Source organism: Pyxicephalus adspersus, chromosome 3 (genome assembly GCF_032062135.1).
Source record: "Pyxicephalus adspersus chromosome 3, UCB_Pads_2.0, whole genome shotgun sequence".
Lineage (NCBI taxonomy): Eukaryota > Metazoa > Chordata > Amphibia > Anura > Pyxicephalidae > Pyxicephalus > Pyxicephalus adspersus.
The window spans coordinates 54735136-54752361 of record NC_092860.1 but is presented as its reverse complement, the minus strand read 5'-3'; the positions used below and the strand labels follow the sequence as shown (position 1 = coordinate 54752361).

Genomic DNA, 17226 nt, shown 5'->3' with positions numbered 1-17226 from the left:
ACATAGAATAGAAAAATTGGATATACTAATGGGGCAGGCATTACAAAGTTGTAACAAATAATTGGGAGAAGGTAGAACACTGAAACAATAAGAGGTTACTGGCTACCCGAGGCATAAACAACTGGGTGCACTAAATTTGCCATGTTTTGCCACACCCCCTTTTTTACCACCCGGTTACAGCTTCCTACCACCCGGCTGAAAAAAATTTCTGGGGAGAACAGATGTTATTACCCTACTTATATTTTTTCATATATATATATATATATATATATATATATATATATATATATATATATATATATATATATATATAATATGATATATTCAGAGGTCATTCAGATGCACAGGTACAAGCTTACTATCCAATGACTTGAGTGCTTTGTGAATAAACATAAATTCTCATACCATCATTCATGTAAGTCTATGCAGGGGCATAAAACTCTTGGTTTTGAAACTTTCTGAAGCAACCCAAATATAATTTAGTTGCCTGGTTTGGGCAATTTCAGTAATCTGATCATTTCAAATGTGTGAACTCCTTATAGATTAGGTTTTTTTCAGAGTGAAGAGATACTGTTTTATGTATTGATAAGGCTAGTCCAAAAAACAAGTTTGACTAAAGGGTGCATACATCAGACGTTCAGATATGAAATGTCTGTACTTCTGCTTTGACATTAACTATTATGAATAGTGTATTTATAGACTTTTGCTATAATGCAATAACTGAAATGCACCCTGTTTTTAATAAACATGGTGTATGGGTTTTGAGAAAAAAGTGGTATGGGATGGCATAAAAAATATGGCTAAATGCTAATGCAATACCATGAAAAACTTAAAATCCAGGGTGTAAAATAAATAAAACAAGTGGTTTAGCTCATAAACTCTGCCATTCAACTCTAGTATTTAACTGCCAAATACCAAAATCAGCTGCTAGATATTACAGAAAATGCTCAGGACTGCATCCCTGTACCCAAATATTCTTGCACTTACAATTCCTATTAAAATCACTTAAAGAGGAACTAAATCAATCGATACTCAATTGTCCCAGTTTTGTCACAGATTTAGTCATCATCCTTCCATCGTCTCCTCTGTAATCCAGTCTTCAACTGTTTTATTTGGGCAGGCCAGGATGACTCACACAGGAGTGCGGGAGTTCATTCAGTTCCGGCACGCACCAAGGAAGCTGAGATTGCCAGATATCCTTGGCAACAAATGCTAAGATGCGCATGAGCAGCTCAGTGAAATTTGACAGCTGGGTGGCAAACAGGCAGGTAAGACTAAGTATTGCAGAAGGGATATCATTTATCCCTTTCTTCAAAAAAACCTGCCTGATTGCTAATTTTCAGAGTGGGACTTTAGTCCGTTAGTTCCTTTTAATCTAAGCCAGCCCTTTTCCCATCATCTTACATGAAGCAATGCTTGAGAAACCAGTCTAGTCAGGAAATGTTTCCCTATGCCCCCTTAGGCTACGTACACATGTGTCCAGCGGCCGTCCGACATGGACGGATCCATTAACGACGAAAGGCGAACGACCGCAATGCAAGTAAGGGGGAAAGAGAGCACAGTGGGTGCCGCTCGCTCGTTTTCCACCCTCCCTTCTCCATGGAGCAGATTGGCGCTGTATATACAGCACTCGTTCATGCATCTTCCAGTCTTTTGTCGTTGGAAAGGATTGTGAAAGATCCTTTCCAGCAACAAAAATCAAACATGTACAGAGGCTTTTCTTGTCTAAGGCTTGTCTACTAAAAAGATACACTGTAGCTTTACTCATTAGAACACTGAACAAGTGTTTATTATAAGTGCAGACCATTGGTCCCCTACATTTTGGAGCCACTAAATCTACAGACTCCGGACAGCGCATGCGTGGGGAGCTGTGTGTCACTCAAAGGGGAAGAAAATTCACCCAGAATGATGTCATGATGCCAGAACCCACCCACTCTCCGATCACAGGTCTGAGCCAGAGACACAACCCGCCCACTGCCCTGAGCCTGCGATGGGTACATGGTCCGCAGCTCTGGCGGGTGTGCCCCCCGCCCCCCCCCCAAGCAGGGTCCTTTTCCTGTCCCAGCTGGGGAGTGCACCCGCCAGAGGCGTGGAGTTGGTCTTCGTGCTCTTGCAGCACAGCTGTCAGATGGCCCACTAGTGGTGCCCCTGGTGCAGACTTCCCATTCTGATGAAAACAAACAAAAGTTTCTTTAGAGCAGAGAATGTTATAAATCTGTAACAAATTTTGTTAAAACCCCTGCAATGTACATGACTCACATTCTCCTCATCATGCCACACATTAGGCTCTCTTGTTACTGAGTAACATTGACAATTCAGTTGCCAAAAAAGTAGGATAGGATTGCACATGTCTATACTAAAAAAACTTTCCAACAGTCTAGTTTTAAAACTAGAAGAGGAGTAATACTACTGTCTAATGTTATATGGGATATATGAATGTCCAACTGGTGTAGACACTGCAGGGCCCAGTTCTTTTTTTATTTCTGCCTTAACAAAAGAGATAAAATAGATATGTGAGCCCTGCATTGTACTGTAGAAGGGATTGTGTGAAGTTCTTGGAACAGATGTACATTTGGGTTGGGCAAGAGTTTGTCCAGGTGTCTGAAAACTTTCAGCATTCAATTGATCAAACCAACAATAGAACAGTAAACCTTTTAAATAATGAAAGCGGCATAGACAGACAACACACATCTTGAGTATAGTTGTCTTTTACAATTGCTTTATCTTTCATGTTTTACCATCTGTGTATTTTCACTTTTCGGTCAATCTGAAAGTGTTGCTACATCCTGCAATTAAAAAAAAAAAATGGTAGTGTGATATAAAAATCAGGTATTTTTTAACCACCTGACCGTTAAACCCGACCTTGGTTCGGGTTTATCGATTTTGCAAAAATCGATAAACCCAAACTTTTCTCACTATTTAAATCCCCTCACTTACCTGGTCCCCGCTGTGATGATCTGTTCTGTTCCAGCGTTGATCGTTAAAAAAAAAAAAAATACTCACCTTCTCCTTGCAGCTACTCCGGACACGTCTTCTGTCTTTTTTCTTCAGCCGGCGAGTGCAGTGACGATCACCGGGGTTTCCCGGTGACGTCGGTGCGGGAGGCGGGGCGCGAAATTTATTTTTCGGTGAATTATGTGGTAATTCGGTGAATTATAAGTAATTATTGAGTAATTCGGGGAATTTTAGCCTACAATCTAAAATAAATTTCCATGCAAAAAAATTAACACTTTTTGCATGGAAGTTTGGAAAGAATTAGAACACTCTGCGTTCTCGTACGCGTCCCTTGGCGATTCCTGATGATGTCGGTGCGTTCGCCCATCAATGGGGGTCGTAGCGGGAAATTCAAATATTTTGTATTGGATTCAATACAAAGTCCTGTATCCAATCCAATACAAAATATATTTATGTGGTTTTGTCTATAGGTATGTGACGTTGGACACTAGGGAGGTGTTTTAGAAAAATATATTACTATACAGTATACCGAATGATCGCATTTTCAGTATTTTTCATTTATTTATGAATTCTTGTTTAAGCTGATTTTTGTGTCTTTTATTTAATTTTATTAAAAGTAATTTTTTTTTTTTTACATGATTGTGTGTTTCAAACATTTTTTATATTCATGATATCTACTAGAACCCTGTTCGGACATATTTCTGTAAGTTACAGGTCTACAATTTAAAAAAAAAAAAAAAAATTCATGAAAAACAGTGTACCGCTTTTGGTACAGAAATCTAGACATCAGTGTAACGCCCAGGTGGCAGAGACTGAGAGTAAACAAACCTGTAAACTTCTGAGAAACGTAAAACTTAAAATTATGTTTAAAGGGTTTTATGAAATATGGCATTACTTATGGAATCTTCTGTCCTGTAAGAAAAGTAGTGAGTCAGACCTCAGAACTTCTTCCTCCTCAAAGAAATCAGGCTGGACTACACCATATTTGTTCATCTCTACCTGTAAGCTTCAATATGTTAAATTTTTGAGTTTCCCATCCTTCAAACATTCAACAACCCTTCCACATGTGTTAAAAACTCTACGCTTCATCATTTCTCCTATCTTTCAAAAGCCCTCCCCCCAGTCCATCTGCCTAAATTAGAAGTCAATGCTAGAAATTAAAGCAGAACTAAACCAAAAACAAAAAAATTACACTTACCTTTAGTCCTGCAAATCCCTCAATGGCGTTGGTCCTTTTTACGATCGGGTCCCGCGTCCTGGCATTCTTTTTCACCCGCGCACTTGGCGCTGCCATCTTCTATCTTCTCTTATATCTCCTTCTCATCTTTCTACGTCAACTGATCTTGCACTGTACAAGTGTGAGATCGGGTGACGTAGCTCGGGTGACGTAGCTGTTGTGAAGGGGGGGGGGGCGAATGAAAGAGCCAATCTCGCTGCGGATGCGTGAGATCGGGGTCTCTTTCCTCTTTGTGCAAAAATCTATGTAAAGTAAAAATGTTGAGTTTAGGTGCGCAAACCCTCACACCCTGATTCCTGCCATTGGTAATGTCACTGTGTCTCATCACTATGTTCTGGGAAAGTACCCAAAATCTCAAGCTAAATTCCTACACTGAGCTGACTCTAATGAACCAAGGTTTACATAATGACACGGGGTGTACAGGTGATCCATGAATTCATTCACTGAAATGACCTTTACAACACCTAATCTCTTTGTTGCTGCTAAATGACAGATATGTCCTATACAAAAAAACATTTTATACACATGAAGTCGGCAGCTGTGACTGGTTGTCACAAACATACATTGCTTGTATGTTTTATTGTAGTATTGCTTTTCATTTTTTGCTTGGACTGTAATAGTACTACACCAATATATGTTTGTATTTGCAATTGTTAAAGCAGATCTACCAGGATTTCAGAAAGGCTCATTGTGGGTTTTTCTTAATAATTGTGTAATTTTTTTTAAACAGACTATGACTTCATGATTTAATTGGTATTGTTGTAGTTATTTATGTCTGCATCATCTAAGGTAAATTCTTACAACGTGATCTGTTTGGGTTACATGAGGACTTTGGCTGAGAAATGCTGATGTGCATCTTGATTTTTGCAATAACAACTCCCAGTTTGAGTTACAGCATAAGGGCTGTAGCAAGGAATTATTAGGTAGTCAATCATTTTGGAATTTGGAAAATTCTATTTAGATTTTGAAATATTTACAAATTAATATTAACTGGAAAGTAATGCATACATATTTCTTTTTTTGCTGTAGTAGAAAAACAAAATATTTCTGTACGATTTCAAGAGCATAGGTAAGTAATAAAAAGCAGGGTATTGTTTAAATAATACTTTTTTTTGTTTTTTGGTTAGCTATGGAAAAGTTTTGTAATGCAAGCATTCAGGACATATTTTTACAAAGTTTCTGTGACTAGTTTAGAGAACCTTGCATCTGTATTTCTGGGCAGCCATGTATGATAGTTTGAAAAGTTCAGACTGAGATTTATTGCTAAAAATAAGATTTTTAGAAGTAGTCGTGAAGTAGTAGTAGTTCTTTACAGCAGCAGATGGAAGAATTTATGACTTAATCCTTAACTTGTAGTAAATCTGTCACATAATTTGTTAATTTTAAACTGATGAGCTGTAAAAGTTTGAAAGTGCAGAAACTACTACATTTTATTGGATGTTGTCTTGCTTTGCCCGTCTATTTATTAGATTGGGATGCTTTAATGCAGCATGCATAGTAAATGTTATTCACATTCGCTCAGCGCATCAAGACGGCAAAATCTGAACTGAAGATAAAAGGCTTCTAGTAGAAAAACTCTTATTCCTGTAAGGCATTCCTCTTTTTTTTGTTTTTGTTTTTCTGCTTTCTCTGTGTGATATTTTTCACTCTTACAATCTGTAATCTAAAATATTCTTGAATTAAATTTTTTTGTGGTAAGGTTTTTTCAATACAATTTTTAATGATACTGTTCAGCTTTGGTGTTATAGATGTTTATAAATCAACTAAATTACAAATCTAGCAGGGGAGGAATAACCTTACAATAGCTGTTATGTATGTGCGGATCCAGGAACTCAAGTCCCTGGGAGATACGGTAATTGCTTGTTAAGGGCTCGTGTTCACAGGCGTCGTTTTTTTTTCATTTTTGATGGATTTGTTGGAAACAAACAAAAAACTCAGGTCTACAGATTCCTATTTACCTAAAGGTCCAATGTGAATAAATGTTTTGGGGCTACTTTTACCTGATTTTTGTTAATGTTTTGGCTTTGACCTGGCAATTTGGCTTTAAAGGCTGTATAAGTTATGTACCTGCATTTCATCTTGTAACAAACTCCTGCACTACTAAACTTTAAGTTATCACAGAGTTGGACTTTTCATATTAATGACCTATTTTATTGAATTTATTAAAAAAATAACATTCTTTACTTGGTTTTATTTTTTACAGTGTCAGTATGAGGCGCTCTATTATCAAGGTGGAAAGCTTATTGCTGGTGTTTGTGGGTCTTGTTGGTCTCTTGTTCATTTTACAAGGAAGTAAAGATCGAGAAGAGACTGAAAATCAGCCTGTCCTCACTCCTCGGGTTACCCTTGAACCTGCTGAAAGAAAAAAGCTGGAGTGGGTCTCCCATTGTAAAAGGAACTCCTCAGCAGAAAGTATTGAAGGATTTTCCAAGCTACCTGCACACATTCAGAACTTCTTGAGATATAGACACTGCAGAAGCTTTCCAAAGATCCTTAACGCACCTAAAAAATGTGGTGGAAAGTCTGCATCTAATGAGGTATTTTTGCTTCTTGCCATAAAGTCCTCTCCAGGAAATTATGAAAGGAGAGCTATCATTCGACAGACTTGGGGGGAGGAACACCAATATAATGGTGCCAACGTCAAAAGGATTTTCCTTTCTGGAACATCCACAAATGAGAAGGAAGACAAACATTTAAGGCAGCTTCTAAAAATTGAAAGTGAAACATATGGGGATATTTTACAGTGGGACTTCCATGATACTTTTTTTAACCTCACATTAAAACAGTTTCTTTTCCACCAGTGGCTAGAGGGTTACTGTCCAGGAGCTAACTTTATTTTTAATGGGGATGATGATGTATTTGTTAACACCTTTAATGTTGTCACCTATCTACGTGGCCTGAAGGCGGATAACCACCTTTTTGTTGGACAGCTGATAGCCAATGTTGGACCTATACGTGAATCTGGTAGCAAATATTATGTGCCTGTACAAGTAACAAGCTCAAATTCCTACCCAATGTATTGTGGTGGGGGAGGAATACTCATGTCCAGATACACCGCTCATGCCATTTACAATCAATCATTCGAAATACCCTTGTTCCCTATTGATGATGTTTATCTGGGCATGTGCCTGGCAAAGGCTGGCTTAGTCCCAGCCTCTCACATGGGAATGAGGACAGTAGGGGTGCGTGTGCCATCTATAAAATTGGACTCTTTTAACCCATGCTATTATAGAGAACTTTTAATGGTACATCGTTTTGTGCCATATCAGATGCTGGTCATGTGGAAAGCAATACAAGATCCTCATCTTGACTGTGGACAGAAACTCTCTTTATATATAGACAAGTAACATGGATGGATTTTTGTTGATTTGAAACCAAATACCATTCACCATCTTTCAAATTGTGAGTCTTATTTATAGGACCTGGAGAGAAAAACGTCTGTACTTCCCATTGAAACTAAAATTGAAATTTGAATCAAAATGCCCTTGTTTATTTTCTCAGTTACACCTGAAAAGACATTTATTTTCTCATATACACCTGAAAATGAGAACCCTGGCATCAGGGTTTGGCATCACCCCTTGCCTTTCTTCCAATTTTCATCAGAGACATTGTGTTATCTACTTAGTTTAGGAACTGTCTTCAGAAAGACGTATTTAAAATGATCTTTCATAATTTATTCTAAATTTTGTATTAAAGTAATTTAACTCGAGCCATATTTGTTTTCTGCATGCCATTTATCATATTGTTAGCTTGTGCTATTGAAAAAAGTTGAAGTATGCTTTTGGCACAGGACCTACATGTCATTAGCACAAAGGATCCTGAGGTAGGATAATAAAGGTATACAGCAGCACCAGGGTTCCTTGCTAAAGATTAAGATCTCACGTTAGGAGAACTGAAAGCCTTTTAAGAGGAAAAAATAAAACCTGTTCTTGCAATTATGCTACCCATGCATTGCAAGCCCTAACTTCTTGTTTTTGTCTAGAAGTGGGAAGGGTGTAAAAAAATGAAATTTAATGAAAGTAATGGGCACACTTTGGGGAAAATAAGTGTTATGGGGTTGGGATGTGGTTAAGGAATCTTAGTTAAGTAAACTTTCAGGTGGGCAAAAAGTATTCAAGTTTCTAACATTTCTAAATGTTTGCTTCAAGGTGCTATATGTCTTTGTTTAACAAATGATTTCGTTTTTGAGTTCAGGTATTATAAGTTGTTTTAATATTTGATGTATTTTGTTTTGTTTTTTTTATATTATTAGCTATGGCTTTTTCACCTGTTTTTTTTTTAGTGATTCAATCCTGGCAATAACATCTACTACTGCCAGAGTTCGATCCTGGCAATGACATCTACTAATGTACATTGAAAATGTCCCTTTATTGGAGACTTCTTTCTCTTTCCTTTGCCTGGGAACCTATTTTAAAATTTTAGCTTGTTTACTAACTCCTCCTGTGCTCATCAATAATCTTGTGTAACAGCCTAGCCTATGTAAAGCTACACACCAAGGCCTGCATAGGTTTTTTATATTCCTTTTCTTTGGGGTCACCAAGCTCTAAAACTGATACAGATTGCTGGCGCAGGAGTTAAAAACAGATTAAAATTAACAATAATTTTGAAATAATTATTATTTTAATTATGGCCCAAAGTTGTAAATTTTTCTCTGGTGATATGATGGCACATTTAACACACCCAGGTAACATGGGTAAATGTTTTGTTATTGCCTAAACATGCTGAACTTGAGTATTGAAAAACATATACTCAATAATAAATGCATCAATATAAACGGAGAACCTGACATTCCATAGATTAGGGGTGTCAAACTCAAATACACTGAGGGCCGAAATTAAAAACTTAGACCAAGTCGCATGCCAAACTTGAAATTTATTGAAAAAATTGCAGACGTTTCTTCTTCTCATTAGGTATAAAACATTTTCATATAGAAACAAAGAGGTTTTGCTTAACATTCAATCTATACTAGAGAAAGAGGTTTAGGATTTTTTCTTTTAATTTTACTGCATGATAGAAAAATATAAAGACCAGAATAAGCTATGCAGAAGAGATGTCTTTTTCATTTTTTTTTTTTTTATCCTGGAGTGTGACAAAACTTTCACCTTGGTGTAATCTGCATGGTTGTCAGTAGTATAGTAGGGTAAGTATTCTTGTTTCTTCCTATTGTTTTTTTCTAATAGTTTTTCTTTGCCAGAGAATGCAATGTGAAACCAAATGAACTGCTGCATTCGTTTGGTTTCACATTGCATTCTTTGGCACGATTCTCTGGCTTACCTGTCAGTATAAACTCCACGGGGTCCAGGCAAAGGCTGCTGTTCAATAACCATGTGTGATGCGGCTACTACAATTCCCAGCATTACTTGCATCTATAAAATGCATGGCCAAACATAGGCAGAGAGGCCGCTGGTCTATAGACGCGAGTGATGCTGGGAATTGTAGTAGCGGCATCACTCGGGTCTGTAGAACAGCAGCTTAATATGAATTCATATGCAATTCATATTAAGAATTTTTGGGGGGCCAAAAAAAGGATGTTGCAGGCCAGAGTTTGACACCCCTGCCCTAGAGGGAATCAATTACTGCCATTGAAACACAAAGACCTGGAAGATTCCCATGAGGGAATGTTTAATGGAATCTGATTACCAGTTTTAAAAATAGATTTCAATATGTATATTTGAATCTGACATGGCATTGGCCCCTTGTCAAATAAATATACAGCAGATCTCGGTTTTAAATCCAAAAAAAAAACAGCACAGTCAATCGGAGTGACAGGTAGATGTGATCATCAGACTGACCTTCTCGTATTATTGTCCAATTATAGGCTGAGGGAGATACAGGACTTCGCTTAAATAAGTTACTTTACAGTGGGGAAAATCAGGTCTCCTTCCTTCAAGGGCAGTGCTTTATAAATTTCATAACTATGGTTTTGTATAACTGAAAATACCATATATGGATTTGGCTGTTCACTTAGTACGTCACTTAAAGCAGACCTGTCGCCACATTTTTTTTACTTTATATAAAAGGCTAGATAACCCTTCATTGTAATTTAATAAATGTGTATTTTGTTTACCTAAACACCCTTAGCGGTAGACAAAAGGCCCCTCCCTTTCTGTCTTAACCTCTACGTTACATATCCCAGGAGGACTTCTCCTTCTGCGTAGAAGAGGCCTTTTCCCCATGTAAAAAAAAAAAAAAAAAAAAAAATCTCACACCTGCGCAGTGCAAGATTAGACTATGTAAGAAGAAACAGGAAGAAAATGAAGTTGATCGCTCCAGATCGAAGAAAGTATTTAGGTCAGCATGGGACAGAATCGAATCTGATTGTGGAGAGAACGAGGGCTCGGCAGAAGTGAAGAGCAAGTGACTTTTTTTTTTTATTTTAATGAAAGTTCCATTCCATCCATGTGGGCATTAACATTATGATATGCCCATTTCATGTAACAGTTGTTTTCATTTCAAATAATTTCTGATTCAGAACTGCCCAAAATTGTTGTCTAATCAATAAACATTCATATTCACAAAATGCAAACCTTAAGCTCTGGCCACAAAAATCTAAACCACATTGTCCAAAAAAAAAAAAAATCTTTGATTTATTGAATATATATAATCACATATGGCCAAACTCCAACCAATCAATTTTTTTTTTATTGGTACATTTATTATATTTGACAGTTTTTGCCATAAAATTTTTATTTAGCTTTTAGGGACAATTAGGTGCCACTCACAAAGGCGCAAGCGGTTTTGTTGTAGTTTCAGGCATTTCTGTTTTACACATGGAAAACATCCAGAATTTGGGGGAAAAAAGTTTCACCGGTGCAAGGATGTCACTTATACAGGGATGTCACTCTGCAGATGGGCTGTGATGAGACCTGCTGTTCTGTTGTCCTGCAGCTCTCCAGAGCCCAAGGCACACGACTGAAAAGGACTAGAACAGCACAAATCCACTCCTATCAATGATGTTGGGCTTCAAACCCCTCCTACCAAATGACACACAGCTCAAAACCACACCCACCAATCCACCGTTGAATTGAGGCCATGCCCACCAATGACACATTCTCCTAGCAGCTTCTACGCCACTGCTGCAGCGATTGGGAGTCTCTAGGGGTGGAGCCAGATGGAAAATGTGCTCGAATAGGTAGGTAGGAAACCTCATTGTTAAAGGGAACAACACAGCCACTTGAATGGAACCTGGGCTTATGATACACATAAACCCAAGTTGCATACTTCAGTTTATGCCCGCTTTAAGAAAATAAAAATTGCTGTCTGACAAGTGGGCCACAAAAGCACGGAGACCAGCGGCTCTGGCCAGTGCACTCCCAGCAGGGTCAGGAGCTGCCAGCCAGAGCCGCGGACCATGTCTCCCATACAGATCGCAGGCTCAGGGTTTAGGCCTGCGATTGGAGAGTGAGCGGGTTCTGGCATTATGACATCACTCGGGGAAGTTTTCCCCTTTGAGTGACACAGGACTGCATGTGCCGTCCGGAATCTGTAGATTTAGTGGTCTGGGAGCTCGAAAGGTTGGAGACCACTTCCTTATGCTGTCAACAGGCTAGAAAGTCAGACCACTGCCTACACACAAGCAAACTATAATTTCCCCTTCACCCTGCTCCAGTCAACAAAGCTTTGTCTCCTTGGGTGATCATGAGGATTGGAGTATCTTCTTTAACATTAAATAATTAGTTGTGCATTGTGCAGCCACCACATATATATTCCATTATTTAGAACCTAATAAACAAGTAAGATACAAATTATTATTCAGTGTTTTAGATTAACTATGTCAGTCTCATTTGTCCCAAAAGTTTCTTTACTCTTTTCTCCTCCCACTTACCTAGAAATCTTTCATGCTTTTGGGGCATATGGAAATCCCATTTACTTTTATTGCTTTTTCTGACTTTTAAATAAAAATAAACAATTGTAAAAAATAATGTTTTATAGCAAATTTTAACAGTTGCAAAATGTTTCAGGAGTATTTGTAGAGACCACAATGATAATGTTGTATGGTTTGAGTGAACAATGAGAAATTTAGGAATTCTAGGAGAAAACCAATCCAAGTTGGAGTATAGACCAAGTCAAAACTCTTGCAGATTCCTAAAGGGCATGTAAACTAAAGAGTAGACCAGGAAGGGTGCCTTGGAATCAGTGAAAATATGGAGTAGGTTCCTTTAAGAACAGTGTAATAGGTAGCTTGGGAAGGCAGCTAGAGGGTATATAAATATTTTTGATTATTGTATCAATAAATTACTGTATAACCTTTATTTATCACTATTGTGTATTTACACCACAATGTAATCACATATTTACCTTCATTTTTTTTTTAGCCTTTTTATAGAAACCCCTCTGTCTTTTTCTCCTATATTATAGGAATATTTTTACTTTATCACCATTTATGCTTTTAAATGTTTAATAATTATGTACAATGATGAAAACATCTACAGCAACTAACAAAACATTGTTTCTTAATTATATTTCCTCTAAGCATGTTAGTAGGTGTTTTGTAGCCTTTAAGTAGGGCATTGTTCCTTCAACAGAAGCTTATAAAGTATAATTATATATTCTCAGATTTTAGTATTCCATATTTTCTGAAAATTGTAAGATAAAAAATTGTAACTAGAGGGAGTGGTAGGGGCACCCAGAAAATGAAGGCCAGCCCTAGGTTTGAGCACCCCAACATGTTTGCAAAGTTATGTGAAGATGTGCGGGTGGCAACTCTAGATGTTACTGCTACCCCTAACAGCCAGAAGAGCAGCACATCTAGTAGCGGGAGGGAACGCAGGAAGGAAAAGACAATTGGTAGTCATAGGGGATTCTATAATCACGAGAACTGATACAATAGTTTGTTGCCTGGATCCCTTCAACTGAATGGTTTGCTGTCTCCCTTGTGCTAGGGTTCAAAATGTGGTCGACGAAGTGGATAAACTACTGGGAGGGGCTGGAGAGGACCCAGCTGTCTTGGTCCATGTTGGAACCAATGACAATATAAATGGAAGATGGAGGATCCTTAAAAATCAGTTTAGGGAACTAGGTTTTAAGTTGAAGAAAAGGACCTCCAAGGCTATGTTCTCTGGAATATTGCCTGTGTCATGCGCAACACAGGAAAGGCAAAGGGAGCTTAGACATATAAATGCATGGCTTAAGTCCTAGTGTGGAAGGGAAGGCTTTGGGTTCTTAGAGCATTGGGCTGACTTTTCATTGGGGTACAACATGTATGCCAGAGATAGTTTGCACCTAAATGAAAGGAGGTCTGCTGTGCTAGGGGAAAGATTTAGGGGAATGGTGGAGGGATATTTAAACTGGGACAGTCAAATAAGGTGGCAGAAAGGTTAGCCAGGGGTCAGACACTAGTGGAGGGTGGATTGGGCATAGTTGGGGGGAAGATTATGGATAAAGTAGCTTCCCATGTTGCAAACAAACATTGGATTGTGCAGTACTAGTTGTACTGAAAAACAAAATGATTTGGCAAACAATGATCGTAAAAGCATCAAGGGTTTAAAGAGCCTGCTCACCAATGCTAGAAGTCTAGCAAACAAGATAGGGGAGTTGGAAGCCTTATTGAGTGAGGAGAATTATGACTTAGTTGGTATTGCTGAATCCTAGCTTTGTTCTTCGCATGACTGGGCTGTCAGTATTCCTGGGTATACTCTCTTTCTTAAAGACAGAGTCAAACAAAAGGGTGGTGGTGTCTGTCTGTCTGTATGTGAGAAGTGATTTAAAAGTGAATGTGAAAGAAGAAATTGCGGAGGGAAAAAGCGATGAGGTTGAGGCATTATGGGTGGAGTTGAATGTGGGGTTGAATAACACACAATTAATCGTTGGAGTCTGCTATAGGCCCCCTAGTGCTAAGGAAGAAATAGAAAATCAACTACTAGCACAGATAGAAAAAGCAGCAAAAAAGCGTTTTAATTATGGGAGATTTCAACTACCCTGACATTAACTGGAGTAATGGCACTACAGGAACAGCAAAAGGGAGGAAATTTTGTGAATTTATCACAAGATAATTTTATGGTACAGTGTATAGAACCCCCAAATAGAAATGATACTCTGTTGGACCTAGTTCTTTCTAACAATGCAGAACTTATAAAAAATATGCATATAAAAGTGAATCTGGGTAGTAGTGACCATAATATGATTTCATTTAATGTAAGCTGTAAACAGGAATCAAAAACAGAAAACATAAAAACATTTAATTTTAAGAGAGCAAATTTTCCAATATTAAAGGCGGCTCTCTATGACTTGGACTGGGAGACAATATTGTCTTCAAAGAACACAGAACAGAAATGGGAATGTTTCAAGTCTGTTCTACAAAAGCACACTGAAAAATATATTCCAATAGGTAATAAGTTTAAGAGGCTAAAATTACATCTTACAGCTTATGTTAAAAAAGCCATAAGGAACAAGAAAAGGGCATTCCAAAAATGAAGGATCACCTTCATCATTTGAAACCTATAAAGAATATAACAAAAGATGTAAAAAGGGGGTAAAATGTCCAAAACTTCAAAATGAAAGACAGATTGCAAAGAAAAGTAAGGCAAACCCCCAAAGTTTTTTCAAATATATTAAAAGCAAAAAGTTCAGATCTGAGTATGTAGGCCCCTTAAAGGATGTCGCTAGGTTGGTAACTGGGGATAAAGACAAGGCAGATTTACTAAACACTCTTTTTTAGCTCTGTGTAAACAAAGGAAAATGGCAGAGCTCAAGTCCAAACTCATAATAGCAATGTCACTGCCTTAAATGAGTCACAATGGCTCAGAATTAATATGAGCTGAGAAACAGCTGGGAAAAATTAAGGTTGACAAAACACCAGGACCTGATGGATTACATCCACGTGTCCTCAAAGAGCTGAGCTCAGTTATTTCAAAGCCATTAATTCTAATTTTTAAAGACTCTTTAGTCACTGGCAAGGTACCGATGGATTGGCGTAAAGCCAATGTGGTTCCTATCTTCAAAAAGGGAGCAAAGTCATTACCAGGTAACTTCAGGCCTGTAAGTTTAACGTCCATAGTTGGAAAGGTCTTGGAGAGTTTGATAAAGAGCCACATAGAGGAGTTTCTGCTCAAAAAAAATATTATAAGTGATAATCGGCATGGTTTCAAGACAGAAGTTGTCAAACAAATTTACTCTGTTTTTATGAGGAAGTAAGGACAAATGGTGGACAGTGGAATATCAGTTGATATAGTGTACTTGGACTTTGCTAAAGCATTTGACACTACCCCAGACGGTTAATATGCAAGTTAGGGTCGATAGGTTTAGAAAAGTCAATCTGTAAATGGATAGAGAACTGGCTTAAAGATCGCATCCAGAGAGTTGTAATTAATGATTCATACTCTGAATGGTCTAAGGTTATTAGTGGTGTACCCCATGGTTCAGTGTTGGGACCTTTACTGTTTTTTTTTTTTTATAATTTTATTTTTTATTCAGTGAACAGTCATACATACTGATATTAAACATTAAAACATACAAGTCACCAACTGTGTTATCATCTTCCGCATCACAAACATATTATGAACAAACAAGCAGAATGACTGAGCACAGGCAATTTTCAAAGTATTAACAAAAATAACCAAAGAAAGAAATAGAAAGCAAAATAGAGGAAAAGGGGGAGGGGGAGGAGCACAGCATTGCAGGCCAGATTAAAAAAAGGCCAGATTTAACACAGTAGGGAACACATAGCAATAATGCAATGATATCCTCTGCATTCAAAACAGATCGTCGGCATTATCAGCCGCACTGTAAACTGAAAGGTACGCTTGAGTAGTGGTATACTGTATCCAATAGAACCAAGTATGTCGGAATTTATCCGATCTACCGTCCCGACTGGTAATAAGGTCTTTTATTGCCATAATGTCTTTCACTCTTCTAAACCATTGTAACAAGGTGGGAGGAGAGGATTGTTTCCACAGGGCCGGAATACAGGCCTTAGCAGCATTTAAAAGATGTTTGAGTCAAGAAGCATGGTATTTCTTTTTAGACCAATCATTCAAATGTAAAAGCGCTAGCTCCGGGCTGTTACGTATATCTACCTCTGTCAATTCTTCAATAACCGCCGCCACCCCTGACCAGAAAGACTGCAACTTAGAGCACTCCCAGAATATATGAAACAGGCTTCCAGCAGCCGCTTCACAACGCCAGCATCTATCATCTACTCCCGGATACATTTTGGCTGACACAGTTGGCACTCTGTACCACCGCGTGAGCAATTTATAGTTCAGTTCCTGATAAGAGTTGCTGAGAGCGGCTTTATGACCCCGTGTACAGGAGACGATCCTGCTGTTTTGTGGAGAACGTGGTGTCAAGGTCACCTTCCCATTTATGCAAAAATGGTAAAGTTGAGGTTGAGGGGGCAGTATCCGTCAATAGCATCTGGTAGGCACTAGAGAGAGTCCCCCGAATGGTGCCCTGGGCCACACCCCCCCCCTCCACCTGTAATAGGGGGCGCACAAACCTGGATGGCGGTGGGAGAGAGTGAATGACACAGCTGTAAGCTGCGCCATGGTCCCAGCTCTGAGTTCATGAGCACCTTTACCTGGGACCTTTACTGTTTAACATCTTCATAAATAATATAGAGTTTGGGATGAAAAGTACTATTTCTGTTTTTTGCAGATGACACCAAGCTATGTAATGGAATTTTGTCCATACAGGATGTCTATAAACTACAAGCAGACCTGGATGTACTGTTTGATTGGGCAGCCCAGTGGCAAATGACATTTAATATAGATAAATGTAAACTTATGCACTTGGGAGCTAACAACGTGCATGCTTCATACTGTCTAGGGGAAATACATTTGGGGGAATCAGAAATGGAAAAGGGCCTGGGGGTTCTGGTAGATCATAGACTTAATAACAGCATGCAATGCCAAGCTGCAATATGTAAAGCTAGTAAAGTACTTTCTTGTATTAAAAGAGGAATATACTGCAGAGATGGAGACAGAATCCTGCCCCTGTACAAAGCATTGGTCAGGGCACATCTGGAATATGCAGTCCAGTTTTGGGCACCAGTTCACAAAAAGGACATTGTGGAATTGGAGAGAGTGCAGAGAAGG

General features: G+C 38.4%; 1 protein-coding gene across 8 annotated transcripts in view; it reads left to right on the top strand.

The window, feature by feature from the left end:
* The window catches only part of LOC140326265 (N-acetyllactosaminide beta-1,3-N-acetylglucosaminyltransferase 3-like), a 59943-nt gene that overhangs the window by 10469 nt on the left and 32248 nt on the right, over nt 1–17226 (top strand). For 3 of the 8 annotated variants that reach the window (XM_072404704.1, XM_072404705.1, XM_072404706.1), the window contains one exon: nt 6396–7901. The exons of 4 other annotated variants lie outside the window; for them this stretch is intronic. In XM_072404704.1, coding sequence (XP_072260805.1) covers nt 6403–7539 — 1137 coding nt within the window. In that variant the 5' untranslated portion in view covers nt 6396–6402 and the 3' untranslated portion in view covers nt 7540–7901. Of the gene's footprint in view, nt 1–5677; nt 5779–6395; nt 7902–17226 lie in introns of those variants that run through there. One more of the 8 variants, XM_072404707.1, reaches the window with a different exon arrangement.